Source organism: Malaclemys terrapin, chromosome 2, assembly GCF_027887155.1.
Source record: "Malaclemys terrapin pileata isolate rMalTer1 chromosome 2, rMalTer1.hap1, whole genome shotgun sequence".
NCBI classification, from domain to species: domain Eukaryota; kingdom Metazoa; phylum Chordata; order Testudines; family Emydidae; genus Malaclemys; species Malaclemys terrapin.
Genome location: NC_071506.1, coordinates 277232782 through 277253770, shown reverse-complemented (window position 1 = coordinate 277253770; position 20989 = coordinate 277232782). Strand labels below are relative to the sequence as shown.

Here is a 20989-nt window from a genome sequence, read left to right as displayed (position 1 = left end):
CATGGAAGCTGATCATACTAAATATATGCAAGTAGGATGTTCCTCTCGTATCCAGAGTGTACCAGCATGCCCATACATTCCACTTGCTTGTAATGGCATCTTGCTAGAACAATGGCAACACCGCAGGTGCCATGGAAGACGAGCGACAAAAGGGTTAGTGAAATCAAGAGTGATGCTCATCATGTGGTTAGGGAATGGGACTCATGAGATCTGGGTTTAGTCCCATTCACTGCCAGAGACATTCTGTGCGATCTTGGGCAATTCACATCATTTCTCTATGCCTCAATCCTTCAGCTGTAAAATGGGGATAATAATATTAAATGTCTTGTCTATTTAGACTGTAGGCGATTTGACATAGGAGTGGTCTTACAGTCCATCACAAAATGGGGCTCTGACAGTGAGTGGGGCCACTAGGTGTTAATGCAATATGCAGGAACATAGGATTTGCCACATTGGCTCAGATCTATGGTCCATCTAGCACAGCGTCCTGTCTCCAGCAGTGGTCAGCATCACAGGCTTCAGAGGAAGGTGCAGTAAAAACTCCAAGTGGCAATTATGGGATAACCGAAGAAGTGGGCTGTAGTCCACGAAAGCTTATGCTCTAATAAATTTGTTAGTCTCTAAGGTGCCACAAGTACTCCTGTTCTTCTTTTTCCATGTGGAATGTTTCTTCCTATCCCAACTGTCTAGACCTTGGCTTCTGCTGAAGCATGTGAGTTTATACCCCTTCCAGTATGAATAATAAGAGTGAATCTGCCAAGTCTGGAGTCATGTAGTACCTAGTTTTACCCCAAGTCTCTTGCTCCAGGCTTCTGAACCTGGTATTAGATTGTCAGTGGATGCTTTGCCCTGCTGCGGAGAGATATCCAACACCACCAAAGCACTTCTGAAAAGCTAATAACTAGGAGAACAACAGACAGCTCTGTGGTTTGAGCACTCGCCTGCTAAACCCAGGGTTGTGAGCTCAATCCTTGAGAGGGCCATTTGGGGATTTAGTTGGGGATTGGTCTTGCTTTGAGCAGCGGTTTGGACTAGATGACTTCCTGAGGTCCCTTCCAACTCTGATATTCTATGATTATTCCCATACACAGCTGCAACAAGGAGGGAGGTGCATGCACAATGAAATAACTTCTCCCCAGGGCTGGTGAAGGCAATAAGAATGGCTCACCCAAAGGCTTTGAAAGAATGGGAGATTGATGAGGCATTTCAGGAAAAAAAACTAGAGCAATCTCTCTCTCCAGCACAATGCAGCAGTCCGGCTCCATCTTCCCATCCAGATGGGCTCCCTTTCAAAGCGCACATCTGTGAAAACCGCTCACCCGCTGCATTTGGGAAAGCGCACCCTAATCAATTCTCTCTCTCCCACACCTTTCATTTTTCTCAATCATGTTCAAATGACAACAGGGCTCTGGCTTGCATGATTCTCCTGCGGGGGAAGATTGCTGCAAATGTATAGCCCAGTGAAGAGCTGTTTATAATACTTGATGGGGCTGGAAATGCGCAGCTGTCCCTGGGATGGAGGGGGTGGGATGGAAAGCATGCCACATGCTAAAAGAGTTTACTGGGGCAGCCAGAATTAAAGAGTGATTTTACAATGAGACATAAAACCAGAGCCCTGACCACTTCCTATTCCATTCAGCTTCTTAGACCGTGCCTGTCACTATGGTGCCCGGATGCAGTCCAGAAGTGTATTAAGCATCTGCCATGTGTGTCTCTTTTTCGTGGTCATGAAAGATCCCATGGCACTTCCGATAAGGAAGGAATATAAGTGCTAGTGTGTTCTCCAAATATTACGGCTACTAAAATACACCCTGCAGTTTCAACTGGCCAGGGTATTCCTGGTCAGTCCCTGTGCTAAACTATTGTGGAGTGTTGCTATGCACGGTTGTATACCTGCTGTGCTCAGGGTTGTTTGTGATCAGGTGATGAGATCACTCAGTCCCCAACGTACACCTCTGAGAGGCTGTGAGGAGGCAATATGGCCTAGAGGATAAAGCACTAGACTGGAGACCTGGGTTTTACTCTCAGCTCTTCCACGGGCCTGCTGGGTGACCTTGGTCAAGTTACTGCCCTGTGCCTCAATTTCCCCAGTTGTAACATGGGGATAATGATATGGACTTTCTTTGTGAAGTGCTTTGAGATCTACTGATGAAAAACACTCTGTAAGAGCTAGGTATTACTATATAACAGTCATAAAACCCTCTGAGATCTTGGTCTGAAGGACACTGCAGAAGTGCAAGTATCATGATTATTGTACTACAGGCAGAGTGTAGACCCCTGCCTGGAATGGCAGGTCTGGGGAGACTGGGCATTCCCCTACAAGGATGGAATCCAGTGCACTGTGGGCCCAGAACAGACCTGCATTATGGACATGGTAGACCAAGGAACTGTATTTCAGAAACTGTAATTACTAAACCAAGGGATCAAACCAGTAAAGTGCTGAGCATCGTCAACCCCTATTGAAATCACCTCCTAAGATATCTGTACTGGAATCAGTACTCACATGAGTGTTTCCATTGTGAGTAAAGGATGCAGGATGTGGCCCTTAGATTTTAAAATGTCTTGCAGCCGGACTCATGGGCCAGACTCTGTCATGTGCTCTAGCGCATTTGTTCCAACTCTGGCAGCAAAAAGGGGCCAGATACTAACTGCACCTGGCCTGCTGAGTATTTCCCTAGTAAGGGGAACATTTCAGTTGCTGTACAGACAATCTAGGCAACTCCTACGCCACCCCCACTAACTCCCAGATGATGGGGATGGGACAGAGAATGCTGGGAGCTGGAGAGGGTTTGGCCAGAGTGCAGATGTGCATTGCCAATTCTCACCTAGTGTACTGCAGGGATGATGGGGTGGGGTCAGTGGACTGTAGACTGTTGCCAGCTATCATAGGTTAGAGCAGCCTAGAAGCTGCTCTAATCTACTTTAGGAATGAGGCTGGAACATGGCAGAAAATCAGAGAGATATCAAGGTATGAGAGAGCATCTGGTCTTATTGCTGTGCATGGCCGCCCTACCTTCTCTCCTGTCTCCTCCCCTTCATTCTCCTACATTGTTTTTCCCTGTAACATTTTCTCTCCCTCCACGGCTCAGGAAAGGAGGATGCTGGCCCTTGCTCAAAATCTGTGTATGCATCTCCTTTTATTCAGGCGTTGCACGTGGGAGGCCAGGATTGCAGGGATGAGGGGGCGGGGTCAGTATTTTACCCTTATTTTCTTTCTTATGAAAGCCCCTGAAAGACTGAAAACCGTTCAGAGGAAGCAGCGATCATGGAGGGGCTGTAAAATAAACATGAAAGCTCCATTGTTTCCCAAGCACTTACAGACACCACAAAGCAGTGGAGGGAAGAAAAACACAACCCGACAGAGAACAAAACGACAGCAAACACAACCCAGAGGAGGGGGAAAATCTGCTGTGCCAAGGCACGAACGCGTCCGCAGGCTGGCTGCTTGGGAGAATATTGTTAGCATTAATCTGAAGGCTCCGTGGCTACAGCTGCAGCGTGAGCATTGTGCACATATTGCAGCTCGCTGCGGGAGCCCTAAGGACTGGCTGGGGAGCCAACTCCTCTGCAAATCTGGAAGCTGGAGCCAAACACAGCGGGGGGCAAAGTGAGGGAGGACTGAGCTAATATGAGCAGTCTGGAGCATGCAGAAAGAGCCCCCATTGACTTCTATAGGATTCATTTATTTGGGGGAAGGATTTAAAGCATGAGGATGGGTTGGAAGGAACAGGTCCGTAGAACTTCCCATTATTTATTTGCATCACGGCAGCCCCAGTCATGGACCAGAACCCCACTGTGCCGGGTGCTGTATAAGCACAGAACAAAGGAGTAATGAAATAAACTGCCCCTGTGCCCACTAACTCAGCCCCTGCCCCAAGGACCTCCGGAAGAGAGATTTCCTTCGATAGAGGATTACTCCTGAAATAGGTTTTGTTCCATGGCTTTGTTTGGATGGGAAGTCAACGGCTATACCTAGGTTTCTACCCCTCACCTCCCTCTCTGTTTATTTACCAGTCAGAACGCATTTCTTCCTTCTCCCATCTGCCTCCGACAAGCACATAGGTGTTTTCTATGCTGCTCGGTTTTCCAAAGGAAACAAGCTAACAGTCCATTTCTCCAGCAGCTGTCACTTGTAATAAGCCTTACTTTTTTAGCCCACTAATGAGAGCGCAGCACATTCTCCCAGCTGAAGAACAGGTTGGCTGAGGTGGGTGGAAGGGAAAGGAACCAATCAAAGATGAAAACGCACTGCAAATGCCCCCAGCCGCCTTCACCTGCAGGCAGGTATCCCAAAGCAGGGAGTTTCAGAGCAGCGAGAACTGAAATGGGCCCGTCTTTTATATGAGGTTCTTGATAACTGTGAACGAAAGGCCAGTTCGGTGATGCTGAATATTGCTTTACCCCATGCATGGCCCTATTGATTGCAGTAGGAATCGTTGTGGAATAAGGGAATACTCAATATGAATAAGGGTGGCAGACTCTGGTCTGAAATACGTACCACACAAAGCTGGATGAATCAGATAGGTCTAGATTATGGCTTTATAATCTGCCCCGAGTATGGGCTAGCAGGCAGCAGAGCAGGGAATAAGCCCATTGACACTGCAAAGGAAGGTGTATCTGCAGGGAGGGTAGGCAAACACCCCGCCCCCAGCATTAATCGAGTTGGCACAGGTAACTGTGGTGGGCTAGCTACCCAAGAACAAGCCCGCTGGGGATTCTGGGTATGTACTCAGGTTGCTAGCCACCACCAGGGTCCATGCCACCACGCCTTCGGTGCTATTGTTATCTGCACCAGCTCAAGTGAAGCGAGCGCAGATATGCCGAGCATGAGACAATCCTGGTGTCATTTGCAGTGGAGCGGTACCCGAAGGTCAGGCCTACACGCGGAACTGAGGGTGTGAGGCCAAGCTTGTGTAGACGTACCCACGGTAGCTCTCCTTGAGCAAGCACACTAAAAACAGCAGTGTAGCTGAGGCCATGGGGTGGTGGCTCAGGCTAGTCACCCAGGGGGTCCAGGCAGGTACGGACTCAGGTGGTTACATTGCTATTGGTAGAGCGCCAGCTTGAGCCAGGCTAGCATAATTGTGCCCCCTAGAGTCACAATTCCTCCCCTGGCTCCCAAGCAGGGCAGACGGAAGGTGGCAAAGTAAGTTACACCCCCCCCCTCCCCAGTTCATGGAGGAGCTTACTCTACACTGGGTGCCAGTGGTCACTCCCACTCACTGCCTTCCTCCTCCCACTGGCACTCAGGAAGTTTGGGTGAGTCTCTCCAGCTCATCCCGTGCCCCCTAATTGGAGTCACAAACTGAGCAAGGCCAATCAGGGGACTACAAGGGACCTCATTCTCCCCAGCGCTGCTGAGGAAGAGCTGGGGGAATCTCGCCTGTGGTGATTTCCATGAAAGACGCTTAGGGAAGGAGAAAGGGGGGAGCTGGGCCCCGTTGCCAAGGCAGTGCTTGTAGGGCAGAGAGAGAGGCCATGCAGGCAGGGGTTGCTTCCCTCCCGTGTCAGGAATGGATTCGCCAGACGCAGAGGTCCAGGAGAAGCAGAGTTTGTGGCATTGGCTTCGGTTGTAACTCTGCCTGGGGGCACGGCCTGATACGCTGGTCTGTATGTTCAAGGATCTGAGAGTCAGGATGCAGGAACCAGGGCCAACTGGGTGAAATTCTCTGGCCTGAGATGGTCAGAAGGTGAGACCAGCTGATCCAATGGCCCCTAAACTCTCTGAATTCCTGAATCCAAACAACAGCCAATTGGCTCATCATTAATAAAAAGTAACAAGAGTCACAATCAGCCGCTGCTATAGCTCTGAAGGGGAGCGAAAGATTCTCCCCCTTGCCCACATTTCTGATTCAGAGGCTCATCTAGAAACAACTAGAGAAGTCTGTGGGTAAAAGGAAAGGCCTGACCTGTGCGCTCTCCCTGGTTCCATCAAACCATTTGATTCATTCGCGAGGCACTGGACAGCAGGGTCCGGCCGCTGCTGCGTGAGCCAGTTTGCAAGCCTCTGGTGTGGTCACTTCACATGGTGCTCCTGGCAGATTTCTGCCCACAAAGCCATCTGAACGGACCATGGGAGGAGCACCCCCACTTTAGGGCATGCTCCCGTGGCACAGAGGCAACATAGAGGTTCCTGCATCCTCCCCCTGGCTTCACACATGGAAAACATGGCCAGGCAGAGGCGGCACAGTCAGGATTTCACCATGACCCCAGTTTGGCCACTTTTGTGCTGCCTTTACACCCCTCCAACCCAAATTCCACCACAGGGAGTTTGGCCGGAGCCCTAGAATTGATGCCTGGCTTCCAGTAACGTTTCGCTGGTGACTTGCTGTGCAACTTCAGAGGAGTCATGTAGGGCCTGACTTTCAGAGGTGCTGAGGGTCCACAGCTCCCACTGAAGTCAATGAGAAGGAGACGGTGCTCAGCACCTCTGCATTGCAGGCTCTGCATCTCTCTGGGCCTCCGTTTTTCTGTCTGTGGCTCTGAGGTAGTGGGAGGATTCTGTCTATCAATCTGGCACTCATCATGGTAGCATATGATTAGTGTCTGTAAAGCACTTTTGAGGTCCTTTGATCAGGTGCTCCACTGGTGCAAATTATTACTGAAATAGATTCATAGATTCTAGGACTGGAAGGGACCTCGAGAGGTCATCGAGTCCAGTCCCCTGCCCACATGGCAGGACCAAATACTGTCTAGACCATCCCTGATAGACATTTATCTAACCTACTCTTAAATATCTCCAGAGATGGAGAGTCCACAACCTCCCTAGGCAATTTATTCCAGTGTTTAACCACCCTGACAGTTAGGAACTTTTTCCTAATGTCCAACCTAGACCTCCCTTGCTGCAGTTTAAGCCCATTGCTTCTTGTTCTATCCTTAGAGGCTAAGGTGAACAAGTTTTCTCCCTCCTCCTTATGACACCTGAAAACTGCTATCATGTCCCCTCTCAGTCTTCTCAGTCTGAAGACAGGAACATAGGAACTGCCATTCCAGAACACACCAATGCTCTCATATACAATTTCCAACAGTGGCTGATGTCAGGTGCTCCAAATGAAGATGTAAAACCCCATAAAGTCTGACCCGGTCAATGCCTATTGAAAAGTCTATGGGCTCTGGATCAGTCCCATAAATATACCTCATTGTGTCATACTGTACTATGGAAGGAAGCATATTCCTGACCTTGGCTGGTCATCAGCATTTGCCCTGAAGCATGACAGTTAATTGCTCTTATAATGTTTATCCTAGCTAATTTAACTTTAATTGCTAAATCATATTCTAGTAAGCCTTTGGCATCAATATTCTGTGTGTCACATGGCAGATCATACATGTACTAAGAGGGAAACTCTGGAAGGCGTTCATTCAACATACATATCCATCCCAGACTGGAACTCACCTGGGGAGGACTCATTCAGTGGATTGAGGGCACTGGCTCTCTTGATTTTCTCCAGGCAGGCCTCCTGCTCCTTTCTGATGATGCAGTCTGAATGCGTCGCTGCGACCTGAAAGGCAGAAAGCAGAACAATTACAAATACACCAGTCTATCCTGAACTCATGGGAAAACCAGTAAATCTTGTGATCCTCCTCTTGGGGGGAAAACAGCCCTGGAAAGTGAAATAAATGCACTGTAAACTCACTGCCTGGTGCAGAAGACCTAAAGCTAAACAACAGGATTACAATGGAGATTAATTATTGCAAGGAATGTCATCGGTTTTATTTTTCCTGCTATCCACTTCTAATACACTGCTTTTATGGAGTCTGAAGCCATAGGGGAAGGATCATCTAGTGGTCAAATCATTGAATGGGGACTCAGAAGCCCTAGGGTCAGTTCCTAGTATTGCCATTTACTCTTGTGTTATCTTGGGCATGTCACTGAATCTACCTCTTTCTTCTAGTTTTCAGCCAGGTAAATACATTTGTGGCTGTGCAGCCCACGTTTCCTCCTTTCCTCGATTCTCCCATGGCTACAAGATGGTTTTACAGCCAAAATGAAATGCAATCCCAGCTAAACTGAGCTGTGATGATCAAATCTCTCCTGGTACTAGCCACTGTCTTTATATCTCTACAGAAGTCCAGGGTAGGACATGCTGCAAAGGAAGAGAGAAAAGGAAGGTTTCAGAGTAACAGCCGTGTTAGTCTGTATCCACAAAACGAAGAACAGGAGTACTTGTGGCACCTTAGATGCATATATGCATCCGAAGAAGTGGGCTGTAGTCCACGAAAGCTTATGCTCTAATAAATTTGTTAGTCTCTAAGGTGCCACAAGTACTCCTGTTCTTCTTTTTTTAGAGAAAAGGAAGTCACCAGAGGCTTTGTATACGCAGGGCAGTAGTGCAGAGTACAGGGATGTGATTTCTAAAGCACATTAACATGTTGGGCATTAATTGGTCCTGTTAGAGGGCTTTCCCTTCACCCCTTCCCCTGGTTCTTGTCACGCAGACAGAAAGCAGAAGACCAGAAGTCCGAAGTGCAGGCAATGTGATGTTTATTGGGGTTAGTTCCAAGCAAGCATGTCCATAGCTTTACACGCCGACAGAGTCTGTTTCCCAGTGTTCCCTTCCCAGTTCTGACACCGCAGAGCCTTGCCTGTTTCCCCCGTTCCCAGCTCTGATGCCGCAGAGCCTTGCCTATGTCCCGATTCCCCCTTCTTAGCAGGCCCAAATATACCTGCAGAGCATGCCCACAGTCCCATGCCTTTTGTACCCCATGGGAGGGGTGAGGATTGAGGATGTGCTACTGTCAGGGACAGGCGTTTCTTTGATCTTTTAGTGTTTTATACCTTCCCCCCAATCCCTCTTTGCTCCTCCCGCCTGGTTGCTTGACCATGCCTTGAGATGGGATTGAGGCAATCTTAAAGTGTGCTCATATAGGTTACACTCCCACCATGCCCTGTAACACTTTAACTGCTCTATCCCTTATCTCTTCCCATTGTACTCACAAACCCATCTGGCCAGGCAGAAGCAACACACACAGTGTCTTTGTTCTTTGTTCACACATATTACTAAGGATATAAGAGTATCAAAGGTCAACCCCAATTCTATCCCAGGCTGACAAACAGGGTTGTATGCTAACAGGTCCGGGTAGACCCTGCTGGTATGAACTAAAAGTTCCCTAGTAGGTTTTAACATAGTGCTACGTGACCGAAAGGTGACTTGCCAAGGTCGCTCAGCACACCAGGGACAAAGCTGAGCAGAGAACCCAGGTCTCTTTTACTTTTACCCATGTAAAAGAAGCAGTGAGAGATAAAAAGGCATCTTTTAAAAAGTGGAAGTCAAATCCTAGTGAAGTAAATAGAAAGGAGCATAAACACTGCCCAATTAAGTGTAAAAATGTAATAAGAAAAGCCAAAAAGGAGTTTGAAGAACAGCTAGCCAAAAACTCAAAAGGTAATAACAAAATGTTTTTTAAGTACATCAGAAGCAGAAGCCCGCTAAACAACCAGTGGGGCCCCTGGACGATCGAAATACAAAAGGAGCACTTAAGGACGATAAAGTCGTTGAGGAGAAACTAAATGAATTCTTTGCTTCAGTCTTCACGTCTGAGGATGTTAGGGAGATTCCCAAACCTGAGCCGTCCTTTGTAGGTGACAAATCTGAGGAATTGTCACAGATTGAAGTGTCACTAGAGGAGGTTTTGGAATTAATTGATAAACTTAGCAGTATCAAGTCACCGGGACCAGATGGCATTCACCCAAGAGTTCTGAAAGAACTCAAATGTGAAATTGCGGAACTATTAACTATGGTTTGTAACCTGTCCTTTAAATTGGCTTTTGTACCCAATGACTGGAAGATAGCTAATGTAACGCCGATATTTAAAAAGGGCTCTAGAGGTGGTCCCAGCAATTACAGACTGGTAAGTCTAATGTCAGTACTGGGCAAATTAGTTGAAACAATAGTAAAGAATAAAATTGTCAGACACATAGAAGAATATAAATTGTTTAGCAACATGGTTTCTGTAAAGGGAAATCATGTCTTACTAATCTATTAGAGTTCTTTGAAGGGGTCAACAAACATGTGGACAAGGGGGATCCAGTGGACATAGTGTACTTAGATTTCCAGAAAGCCTGTGACAAGGTCCCTCACCAAATGCTCTTACGTAAATTAAGTTGTCATGGGATAAGAGAGAAGATCCTTTCATGGACTGGGAACTGGTTAAAAGACAGGGAACAAAGGGTAGGAATTAATGGTAAATGTTCAGAATGGAGTGGGGTTACTAGTGGTGTTCCCCAAGGGTCAGTCCTAGGACCAATCCTATTCAGCTTATTCATAAATGATCTGGAGAAAGGGGTAAACAGTGAGGTGGCAAAGTTTGCAGATGATACTAAACTGCTCAAGATAATTAAGACCAAAGCAGACTGTGAAGAACTTCAAAAAGATCTCACAAAACTAAGTGATTGGGCAACAAAATGGCAAATGAAATTTAATGTGGATAAATGTAAAATAATGCACATTGGAAAAAATAACCCCAACTATACATACAATATGATGGGGGCTAATCTAGCTACAACTAATCAGAAAAGAGATCTTGGAGTCATTGTGGATAGTTCTCTGAAGATGTCCATGCAGTGTCCAGCGGCAGTCAAAAAAGCAAACAGGATGTTCGGAATCATACAAAAAGGGATAGAGAATAAGATGGAGAATATCTTATTGCCCTTATATAAATCCATGGTACGCCCACATCTTGAATGCTGTGTACAGATGTGGTCTTCTCATCTCAAAAAAGATATATTGGCATTAGAAAAGGTTCAGAGAAGGGCAACTAAAATGATTAGGGGTTTGGAATGGGTCCCATATGAGGAGAGATTAAAGAGGCTAGGACTTTTCAGCCTGGAAAAGAGGAGACTAAGGGGTGATTTGATAGAGGTATATAAAATCATGAGTGGTATGGAGAAAGTGAATAAGGAAAAGTTATTTACTAGTTCCCATAATATAAGAACTAGGGGCCACTAAATGAACTTAATGGGCAGCAGGTTTAAACCAAATAAAAGGAAGTTTTTCTTCACACAGACACAGTCAACCTGTGGGACTCCTTGCCTGAGGAGGTTCTGAAGGCTAGGACTATAACAGGGTTTAAAAGAGAACTAGATAAATTCATGGAAGTTAAGTCCATTAATGGCTATTAGCCAGGATGGGTAAGGAATGGTGTCCCTAGCCTCTGTTGGTCAGAGGGTGGAGATGGATGGCAGGAGAGAGATCACTTGATCATTACTTGTTAGATTCACTCTCTCTGGGGCACCTGGCATTGGTCACTGTCGGCAGACAGGATACTGGGCTGGATGGACCTTTGGTCTGACCCAGTATGGCCGTTCTTATGTTCTTATGTCTGAGTCCCAGTGCAGTGTGCTATCCCCTAGGACACACTGCCTTTGTAAGGAACACAGTCTTCACTTTAAGAACATTAAACAATGTTTGGGGTGCACTGCAAAGAGGTGTCAGTGTTTAAATGAGAGTTATACTGAGATGGGCTATATCATCTAATCCTGTTTCCAGGCTGAGAATTTCCCGGAAGGTCTCTGGAAATCATAGATTAAGCCCAGCATGCATGACACGTCTCAGATCACTGTATGCCACTCATGCATAGGGATGCTATCTCCCTAGCCTCCCAAACAGCACCACAAAATGTACATGGTAACGGAAGTATGAGTTTCCCAGGTGTAACTTTGGTCTCTTTAAAGGTGCATGTAGCGGGGTGAACACCCGCTCCAGCCTGGAAGGGGTTGGAAAAGCCCTGCACAGGGCTGGGGCGGGGCCAAGGAAACCCTGGCTGATTGGGGGAAGTGGCTACAGCTGGGGCCACGCCCCAAACTAAGCAACTGGGCCTTATAAGAAAGCCAGGGAAGCCAAAAGAAGCAGCAGTCTCTCTCTGACTTGAGAGGGAGATGGGCCTGGCTGCTGGGGATCTCACCCAGGGGACCTAGAGGGAGGCAAGGCTGGGGAAAGGCCTTAGGAGCTGGGAAGCCCTAGGCCAGCAACTCCCCAGGCTGCAGGGCCTAGTTCTAGGCCCACCTACGCATTGGGCTTGCAGAGGGGCAGCCGGAGGGTGGGTAAAGGCAGCCAGTCCAAACCCCATGTTGCCTGTGATGATTGGCTGATAGATTTCAGTCTGCCCCAGGGTGTGGGGACTAAATGGAGACTGGCAGTAGCCATGACTGAGGTGATGTGAGGATAGGGGGTGGGGATTCCCCAGGGGTGGAGAAACCCAGTAAGATGGTGGGGTACTGCAGGAGGCAGAACCCTGAGATAAGGTCACTGGAGTCCTGGGAGGGACACAGGGGGGCCAACGGCAAGCGGATCACTGACCTGCAGTGGGTGCTTCAGGGTTTAAGAGCTAATTCCCGAGGACAACCAGCAGGAGATGCCACAGGGATGAGTCTGCACTGTGCTACAGTGCAACAAACCTTATGAAGTCTCTGAGTGTTCCATGAGAGGGCTGGGCACTTCAGGGCAGAAGTTTGGGGAAAATCCAGGGTGGGGAGTGTGTTGGGGTCACCCTGCAAGTATCAGAGGGGTAGCCGTGTTAGTCTGAATCTGTAAAAAGCAACAGAGGGTCCTGTGGCCCCGTTAAGACTAACAGAAGTATTGCAGCATAAGCTGCAATGGGTAAATGCCCTCAAGTAGTAACCACAGTTGCTGGAGACCCTGGTCGGGCTCCTGTGTTGTTGGCAGGCTGCTGGGGTCAGAACACTGAACCAGGGCTGCGGAGCTCTGAATCAGATGCTCAGGGGACTGTTTTTGTCCACTGGCTGTTGGTGTCCAATCTGTGAGCCACAGCAGCAGAGCATTTGAGGCACATAGGGCTACAGGCAGTGATACACCCCTGCACTGCTGTGGGCTGAACCCCCAAAATGTGACACAAGGGTCACAACCGTCTCTGATCTTATTTCTTTTGCCTTGAGGATATTTGCTGCTCCCAGACAGACTGGTTGCCGTTTCCCTGAAAACACCAGTGACACCTGCAGTGCTGGCACACACTGATGGATATCACAAAACCTAGAAGCCAGGCAGGCAGCACGAGAAAGACAAATGAAAGTTTAGAACCAAAACCCAGAGAACCAAGCGACTGGGACTCCTTGAGCTTCTAGGAAGGCAGGCAAATTTTTGTTTAGTATGCAATGAACTAAAAATCAATCAAGCAAAAGGGGTATGAAACCTGAACTTGTGATGTTGAAGAAAACCAAATGTAGACCGATGGCTTTAAAAATAGATGCTGGCTATTTAACTTTGAAGAAATAAGATAAGACACATGTTGCTACTATGGTAAAGTGGCTCAGTGGATAGTATATTGAATCCTGACGCTGGTGATATGGACTCTATTCCCCAGTTCTGCTAGTAGCATACTGGGCAACCTTTGTCAAGTCTCTACTCCTCAGTTTCCCTATCTAATAGATAGTCATATTGACTTTCCTTCATAAAGCATGATGAGAGAGAGGAATTATTAATAAAGTACCTTAGAGACATGGAACACATTCGTGATGCTTTTGAGCCTTCATTTGTAAAGATAAGTTATAAGTTCTGGGTACTCCTCTGTGTTTCGATAGTGCCTAGGACAGGAAGCCCTGCTCTTCATAGGTCCCTAAGCATTACAAATTAAATCATAAGCATTGCTTAGTTGCATCAAATAAACAAACATAAGGCTAGCTTGTGCCACAAGGACATGGCCTGTAGTCAGGGGCAGTACACTGCTGAGCTGCCCAAAAGGATCCTGGTGAAGGAACTGTGGCTCAGGGAGTCACAATCCCCTCACTAAACCCCTTTGCTCAAGGGAGTTGTTTTGTTGCTGGCTTATTCCACAAGCAAATGATGACATCTCTCCTCCTACTCTGGGTTAGTTGCATTGGCCAATGCTCTGTGGGGAATGGTGCCATGGCTTCCACACATCAACCCTCTCCCCCAGCTCTGGAGGGTGTAATAGTGGAAATGGAGTAGCAGATACCCATCATTGTTTACTTCTGCACACTGGGGCCCCAAGGTCTAGCTAGCCCATGCACAGATGTAAGGAGGGTGCCCCTGAGCCAGTGAGATGTCCATGGACCAATCTAGCTAAGGGATCAGGTGGGGACTGGTAGCAAAAGATATCCGATCCCACTGGTCAGGGTGGTACATTGAAGAGTTCTAGAAATTAAAATGACCCAGTACCATATTTGTAGCCATTGATCAACACTTCTTTTAGAAAAAAGATTAATGGAAAGCAATAATAATAATTTTGCAGATCACAAGTGGAAATCAAAAAAGCTCTTCATAGCATATGACTGGATTTCAGAAGTCTCAGTGTGCCCCCACTGAAGAACTGGTTCAGAGACAAAAAACAATGAGGATCTCCCCCCAAAGTGTAGAATTCATGGCTAGAAATGCTGGTATAAAAATAGAATATTCCTTTCAATGGACATTCTATGGATCAATCCTGCAAACACTTAAGAATTTTATTCACATGAGTAAACTGAATGTGACTACTCAAGTAAGTAAACATTACTCATGTGCTTAAGAGTTTGCAGGCTCAGGCCTTATATTTGTAAAGCCAAAGTCCTGATGTAACAGGAATTGGTACAATACCCTTGGTATGTTCATTGCAACAAAGAAATGATTTTAAAAACAGTTATACAATAGCATTAGCTTTCTTTCCCCTTTGATCTCTGTATTTCCTATCTATAAGGACCTGAGTCAAAGCTCACTGAATTGAATGGAAGTCTTTCCACCTACTTCAATAGTATTTAGATCAGGCAGTGAGGAAGAGAGAGACTGAGACTGTGTATGAACATAGTTGAGCCCTTTGGAAACAGTCATCTACATCAACAAACTATAAAGACGAAATGGAGTCTGATTCATCTCTGGTGCAACTCTATAGTCTTCAGTGATGTTACACTAGGGATGAGTTTAATCTGTTGGGTTTATTTGATCATTGATGTCATATGAATTTCTTCTATTCTGATTCTCATTTTTAAAAAAGCTAACTCACCAAAACGATGAATATGCATGAGGGAATTACAGAAAGGAAGCTTGTTTGTAATGGAAACAATGTTATTCGCTTTCATGCCCATTTCTAACAAGCAGCAATTGGTCCAACCAAGGCCTGCAGTTGTCGATCATTTCTCAGCCTACTTGTGGGGATGCTCAGGAATTATCTCGGATTAGATAGGTTTTCTTGGTGCTGATTTATGCCATTACTGCTTCCTACAACATTGGCCTGACAACTGAATACGTTGTTTGTTCCATAAAGGCCACGCATCATCACTTGATTGTGCTTTTGTCAGTTGGCCTAAATGGAGCCCAAACTACTGTAATTTCAAAACACTTCAGACAAAGTTAAAGAGGAAAGTCATTAGGAAGCTATTCAAAGCGAGTCACAAGAACACAATAGATGGAATATTTTTTTGACACTCGGTTTAAAACAAATTGCACCTAAAATGACCGAGCCAGCTGGCACGACAGGTCATTGATCCCTTTCAATGGGTTAATGTGTATGTAAGATGTGGTTACCTTCTGGAGCTGAATGACTCCCTGGGAGATGCCTGTCTATCTCCACACTAGAAAACAGCTGCTGTATAATCACGCATAATTTACTTAATGGATGCCTTCTGAAGCAGTAACTCTGGATAAAAAGGTGAATTATGCAACCAGCAGTACCTTCTAGTTCTTGAGTTTGGCATATGCAGTCTTTCATTTTCTGGAGAAGACCAATTATCAAATCTGTCCGTGAGCATGAGTGACATGAGGCAGGTATTCTCAATGCCATCTCCAGGGTACATCTTTGGTGGTCCCTGGCTGCAATAATTGCCAATACCACCTGCTTTAGAGGAAAGTTCTTGAATCCGTGTCTTCGATGACTATGCAATGATCTGCTATCCGGGGATGTGTCTTACTCACCTCGGCTCTTCGAGGTTGTGATGTATGCCCTAAAACACCAGGCCATCTATTCAACTCATTTTTAATCTTATTCAGTATCTAGCCCTTGCTAAACCCATTCTGCTGTGACCCTCACGCCTACTCTGGTCCTTTATGCCAGGTAAAACACAACTAACCCCCTGATTTGGGCTGAGGGGGTGGGGAGAGATTCCTCCAGCACAGGCACTGTAAAGACAACTGCAGGCTGCTTTCGAACGAGCCCTTGCAAACCTTGTTGTAGGAAGCACCCTGGAACATGTGGGGGGTTAGACCATGGAACTGTGGAGAACGTGGATGGTGCTGCCACCAGTAGGGCAGTCCAGGGAGGCTGCCGTAATGTCGTCAAGCCACCAAGGCTGTTTAAATTAACTCAGCGGCTGCTCCAGCCCTCAGGGCAGCCTGGGATCAGGGGATGCAGAAAGATGGCTTAGCCCCTTAGCTCCTCCTCCCCATGGTCTGCATGTTCTGTGCTAGTGCCTCTGGGGGCCTGTCTGCACTGCAATGATAAGGTATGATTACAGCTCATGGAAACATACCCACGGTAGCTTTCATTTAGCTAGCTCGGGTACTGGAGCAGTGAAGCTGCGGCAGCATCACTGGGGATCCCCTTTCAGATTCCCAAGCAGACAGTTTTGCTGCCTGGGTAGCCCCTGAACTCTAGCAGGGCTCACGATCAGGGCCACAGAGTGGTTGAATGTGGGCACCATGCCAAAATAACCTTGAAGGATGTTAGCATTCTAAAGCACAGCAAATCCACCCATGTGCAAAACCTAATTCTCCAGACGTACATTTTGAAATAACGTAACTCTTGAGACTTTCGACTTGTGGCTTTGCTCAGCTGTTCATTTCTTTGCAAAGATTAAACTTAAATAAAACCCCAATGGAAACATTTCAGGCAGGAAATGCCCTTTGTTTAGAACGTCAGCAAGAACTCACCATTCAATGGGGTCATGACTAGCTCTCAACCTTTCCAGAGTACTGTACCCCTTTCAGGAGTCTGATTTGTCTTCTGTACCCCCAAGTTTCACCTCACTTAAAGTATTTGCTTACAAAATCATACATAAAAATACAAAAGCATCATAGCACACTAGTACTGAAAAATGTTTGCTTTCTCACTTGGACCGTATAATTATAAAATAAATCCACAGGAATATAAATATTGTATTTACATTTCAGTGCATAGAGCAGGATAAACAAGTCATTGTATGAAATTTTAGTTTGTACTGATTTCGCCAGTTTTTTATGTAGCCCGTTGTAAAACGAGGCAAATCTCTAGATGAGTTGATGTACTCTCTGAAAGACCTCTGAATACCCCCAGGGGTACACGTACCCCTGGTTGAGAACCACTGATCTGAGTCACACTTAACAGAGCTGTGCAACAACTACCACTACATGAGCCTGTAGAAACCCACTCAGGGAGAAAGCTTTAATTAATCCCCTAATTAAATTAAAACTATTTGCCCTCAACTTTACCAGATATCCTCATCTGGCTCTGACACTGTGTCCTGCTAATGCTCTTATGTTCTCCCAAGGGGCTTCCAAATTTTGGAGAATATATCCAATTGCAATTAGAAAGAAAGTTGCTTAAGGGTAGGGTCATAGCATTCACTATAGTGGTGGCCATTCATAATGGCAGAACTTTTTAATGTTACAGTTGTAAAATTCATATGTGTTCATTTCAGAGCCAGGAGATGCTGGTTCCCGTGTTGTGTCCAAGTGGGAAAAGGCTAATCTCTTAATGAACCCATTATTCAGAGGACTGAGGCCAGTAATCTGCAAACCAGCCTTCTCAATAAATCTCTCTCCATAGATTTGCCTCTGTCCCACTGCACATACTTGGGGTGGGAGGAACAAACCTATTCAGAAGCAAGTGGAGAAGGAGGCTGAATGGTATCAGAGTAACACCACAGTAAAACTGACCAGCTTGGGGACTAACAGAGGGAAAAGTAGAGGATGAAGAACTGGAAAAGCTTCCCAATGATGAACAGTTAGAATGCAGAATAATAATAATGCCCCGAGGAAAGGGAGGCCCCCACCTCTGGAGATGTTTAATAGTGGGCTGGAAAAAAAACATGGGGATGGAGACCTTGTTTCTCTACTCTGTTCAAGTATTGCTTGGGTGGAGCACACAGCAGGGGGTACAGTTGCCCCAGTGCCCAGACTGGGTGCCAGTTAGAGCTGCCCCATGCAGCCATAACTTAGGGTGGTGGAGAGCAGGGCATAGTTCTGCTTCCCCATGCCCACTCCCTAACCCAACCGTCTACCCCCTACACATCCTCTCCTTCCCCTTAAACCAGGGGAGGAGAAGAGGGGTGGCTGGTTGAGCTGCCTACATCAGCTTTCTGCTGGCAGTGATTTCCTCTGTGCAGATGGGAATTCTCTCCTGGCCTCCCCTGGCTAGTTTTTGGGCTGCTTCCATGACACAATATAGCCTTAGCTGACTGAGTCTAAATATACCAAAGGGGCTAGTTATTCTAGCTGCCTGTCTTGAGATGCCTTAAAGTGGCTTGTTTTTCAGAGGGTTGGATGCTTGGTATTTTCAGAAAGTCAGCCCCCATCAAGGTTGCTCAGGGTGGGGCCAAAAATGCTCACTAGCAGAGCTGGTCACGAGTTATCTTTTCAAGTCACTTTAACATTAAATTGCATTTTCCTCCAGTGGCCGATTGCCTTATGGGAGATGAAGTTTGGGGTCCCACATTTTCCCATTCTCCTATGCGCTGGGATCCCTGGCCAAGATTCCATTTTCCATGATGTAACGTAGTCTATGCTCTGGCATGGTGCACCATGAGAGTCACTTGGTTGTTTGTGCAAACTACACAGGTTACAGTTCCCGTGAAGCACCCATACGGAAATGCAGTTTAATGCGGAACTGACTCAACACAAGGTTGAATCACAAACTCATAGAATATCAGGGTTGGAAGGGACCTCAGGAGGTCATCTAGTCCAACCCCCTGCTCAAAGCAGGACCAACACCAACTAAATCATCCCATAAAATGCTACATTCAGTGATGTACAATTGTCTCAGTTACACCATGAGAGTTAACGGGTAAATTCCTGAGAACCAAGGCCCAGGTTTCACTTTATTAATCCATCATGCACACAGGTAGACACTCTCTTGTACGATGATATCTGCTCAGTTAGACCAGTGAAGGTCTTACCCAGTTGGGAAGGATTCATGATAAATCCTATTTCTCCCATGTTATGCTCTCCTGCTGTTTTAAGTCTCAATGAAAACAAAATGGAATACACATCTAAGTGTTAAGCCTGCCATCGAGACTGGGAGGTCTCAATACAGAATATAGTGGCATGGGGCTTTCCCCAAGGAGAACAGAGAGGGCAACTGGTGCTGTTTGCCAAGCAGATGTCTGACTGCAATGTACAGACATTTTGGCCTGATGATCTTCTGCATATTTATACAAGAGACACTAAAAAAGTGTCAGAGGGGGAAAAAACCCCAACACCCCAAGTATGCAAAGCCATTAATCTACACTAACCATAGTAGACTTGGGCCAAAATTGCCAACCTGGCGTCTTAAATTTAGGCTGCTCAAACTGCAGTTGCTTAGCATCTTTGAAAAAATCAGGCCACATTTATTTAGGTTGATAAATATAGATTCAAGAGCCTAACTTTAGCTCCCCAGGTTTAAAAATTTTGGTCTGGCTTCCTATAAATGTCACTGGTGACATTATATCTTCACAGATGCTCAGCTTCTGACATCTGCTGCAATCCACGATCCCTGCAGTCCTGCTGCATTACAAATCCCCTCAGGGCAAGCCAAGTTTTGTCTCTATATTTAACCTTGGCAGTCACTGCATTAGCACCATGCAGCATGCTCTGTCTGACTGATCTTTCTTTTCATGCCAACCAGGCGTTGATGCATAGCACTTCCTCTTGGAGGCTGCAGTTCGTGATGAAAGAACCTCAGAAAGTTTGGAGCTCAGGTTCAGCTAAAGTCCCCAAAGCATGGATGCTTGCCAAGAACCTGAATTATCCAAAACATCTTAGGGTACATCTACACTACAGGGGGGAGTCGATTTAAGATACGCAAATTCAGCGACGTGAATAGCGTAGCTGAATTTGATGTATCGCAGCCGACTTACCCCGCTGTAGGGACGGCGGCAAAATCGACCTCTGCGGCTTCCTGTCGATGGCGCTTACTCCCACCTCCGCTGGTGGAGTAAGAGCATCGATTCGGGGATCGATTGTCGCGTCCCGTTGGGACGCGATAAATCGATCCCCGAGAGGTCAATTTCTACCCGCCGATTCAGGCGGGTAGTGTAGACCTAGCCTTAGATGCCATCCCCCCTCTAGCTCCCTATTCATATCCCTTCCTTATGAATGACTTTGTAGCAGGGGGTTGGACTAGATGACCTCCTGAGGTCTCTTCCAACCCATATCTTCTATGAATCTATGATTCTATGACCTGGTTCGCCTCTGCTCATGTTGCCTTCTTGGTTATGGGGATAATAGCCCAATACCACACTTCTGTCACTCCCCCAGCATTCTGGGGGATGAAGAGATGTAAAGCACTTCTCCTCCCTCTGGGTGGCTTCCAAGGAGAAGTCTGGGATCTCTTTCCTTCCTCCAGACAACAACATTGTTTCTAGGGGGGGATCCAGGACCTTTATCCTCCCTGTAACTTTTATGTGACAACAAAATTTAGAAGGTGAGGGCTACAGTCACAGTATTCCATCCTCATTCCTCTCTGGGCTGCAGCTTAGTTATATGGCAAGGAGATGCAGGATGGCAGGGAGAGGGAAGGGATGGAAGGGAATATGTATTTTAATCTACTTGGTTCACCCATTCCTTACGCCAGCTGAGCAACCTGTCCCCACCTTACCTGTCATCTCTTGTTCCCTATTGAGATGACATCTTGCTCCTCCAATCCGCCCAGTATGCCGGCTTCCATCACCCACTTGTTAAATGTTCCCCCTTGGTGCTTTCTCCCATGCTGCCCTTCACGCTTCAGAGGGACTCACTGAAAATCTCTACAAAGCCACCCATGGGTGATGGAACCAGGTGTCCTGGGGGCTGCTGCCCCCGCCTCCCCCAGCTTAAAATGGTTTTCATTATATACAGAGTTTACCATTTGGTTCAATGGCTCTCCGCGCTCC

General features: G+C 46.6%; 1 protein-coding gene across 7 annotated transcripts in view; it reads right to left on the bottom strand.

Moving 5' to 3' along the window:
* ADCYAP1R1 (ADCYAP receptor type I) overlaps nucleotides 1-20989 on the bottom strand; it is a 190053-nt gene that overhangs the window by 111532 nt on the left and 57532 nt on the right. For 6 of the 7 annotated variants that reach the window (XM_054016617.1, XM_054016618.1, XM_054016621.1 and 3 more), the window contains exon 3: nucleotides 7394-7499. The exons of the other annotated variant lie outside the window; for it this stretch is intronic. In XM_054016617.1, coding sequence (XP_053872592.1) covers nucleotides 7394-7499 — 106 coding nt within the window. The remainder of the gene's footprint in view (nucleotides 1-7393; nucleotides 7500-20989) is intronic. 7 annotated transcript variants of the gene reach the window in all.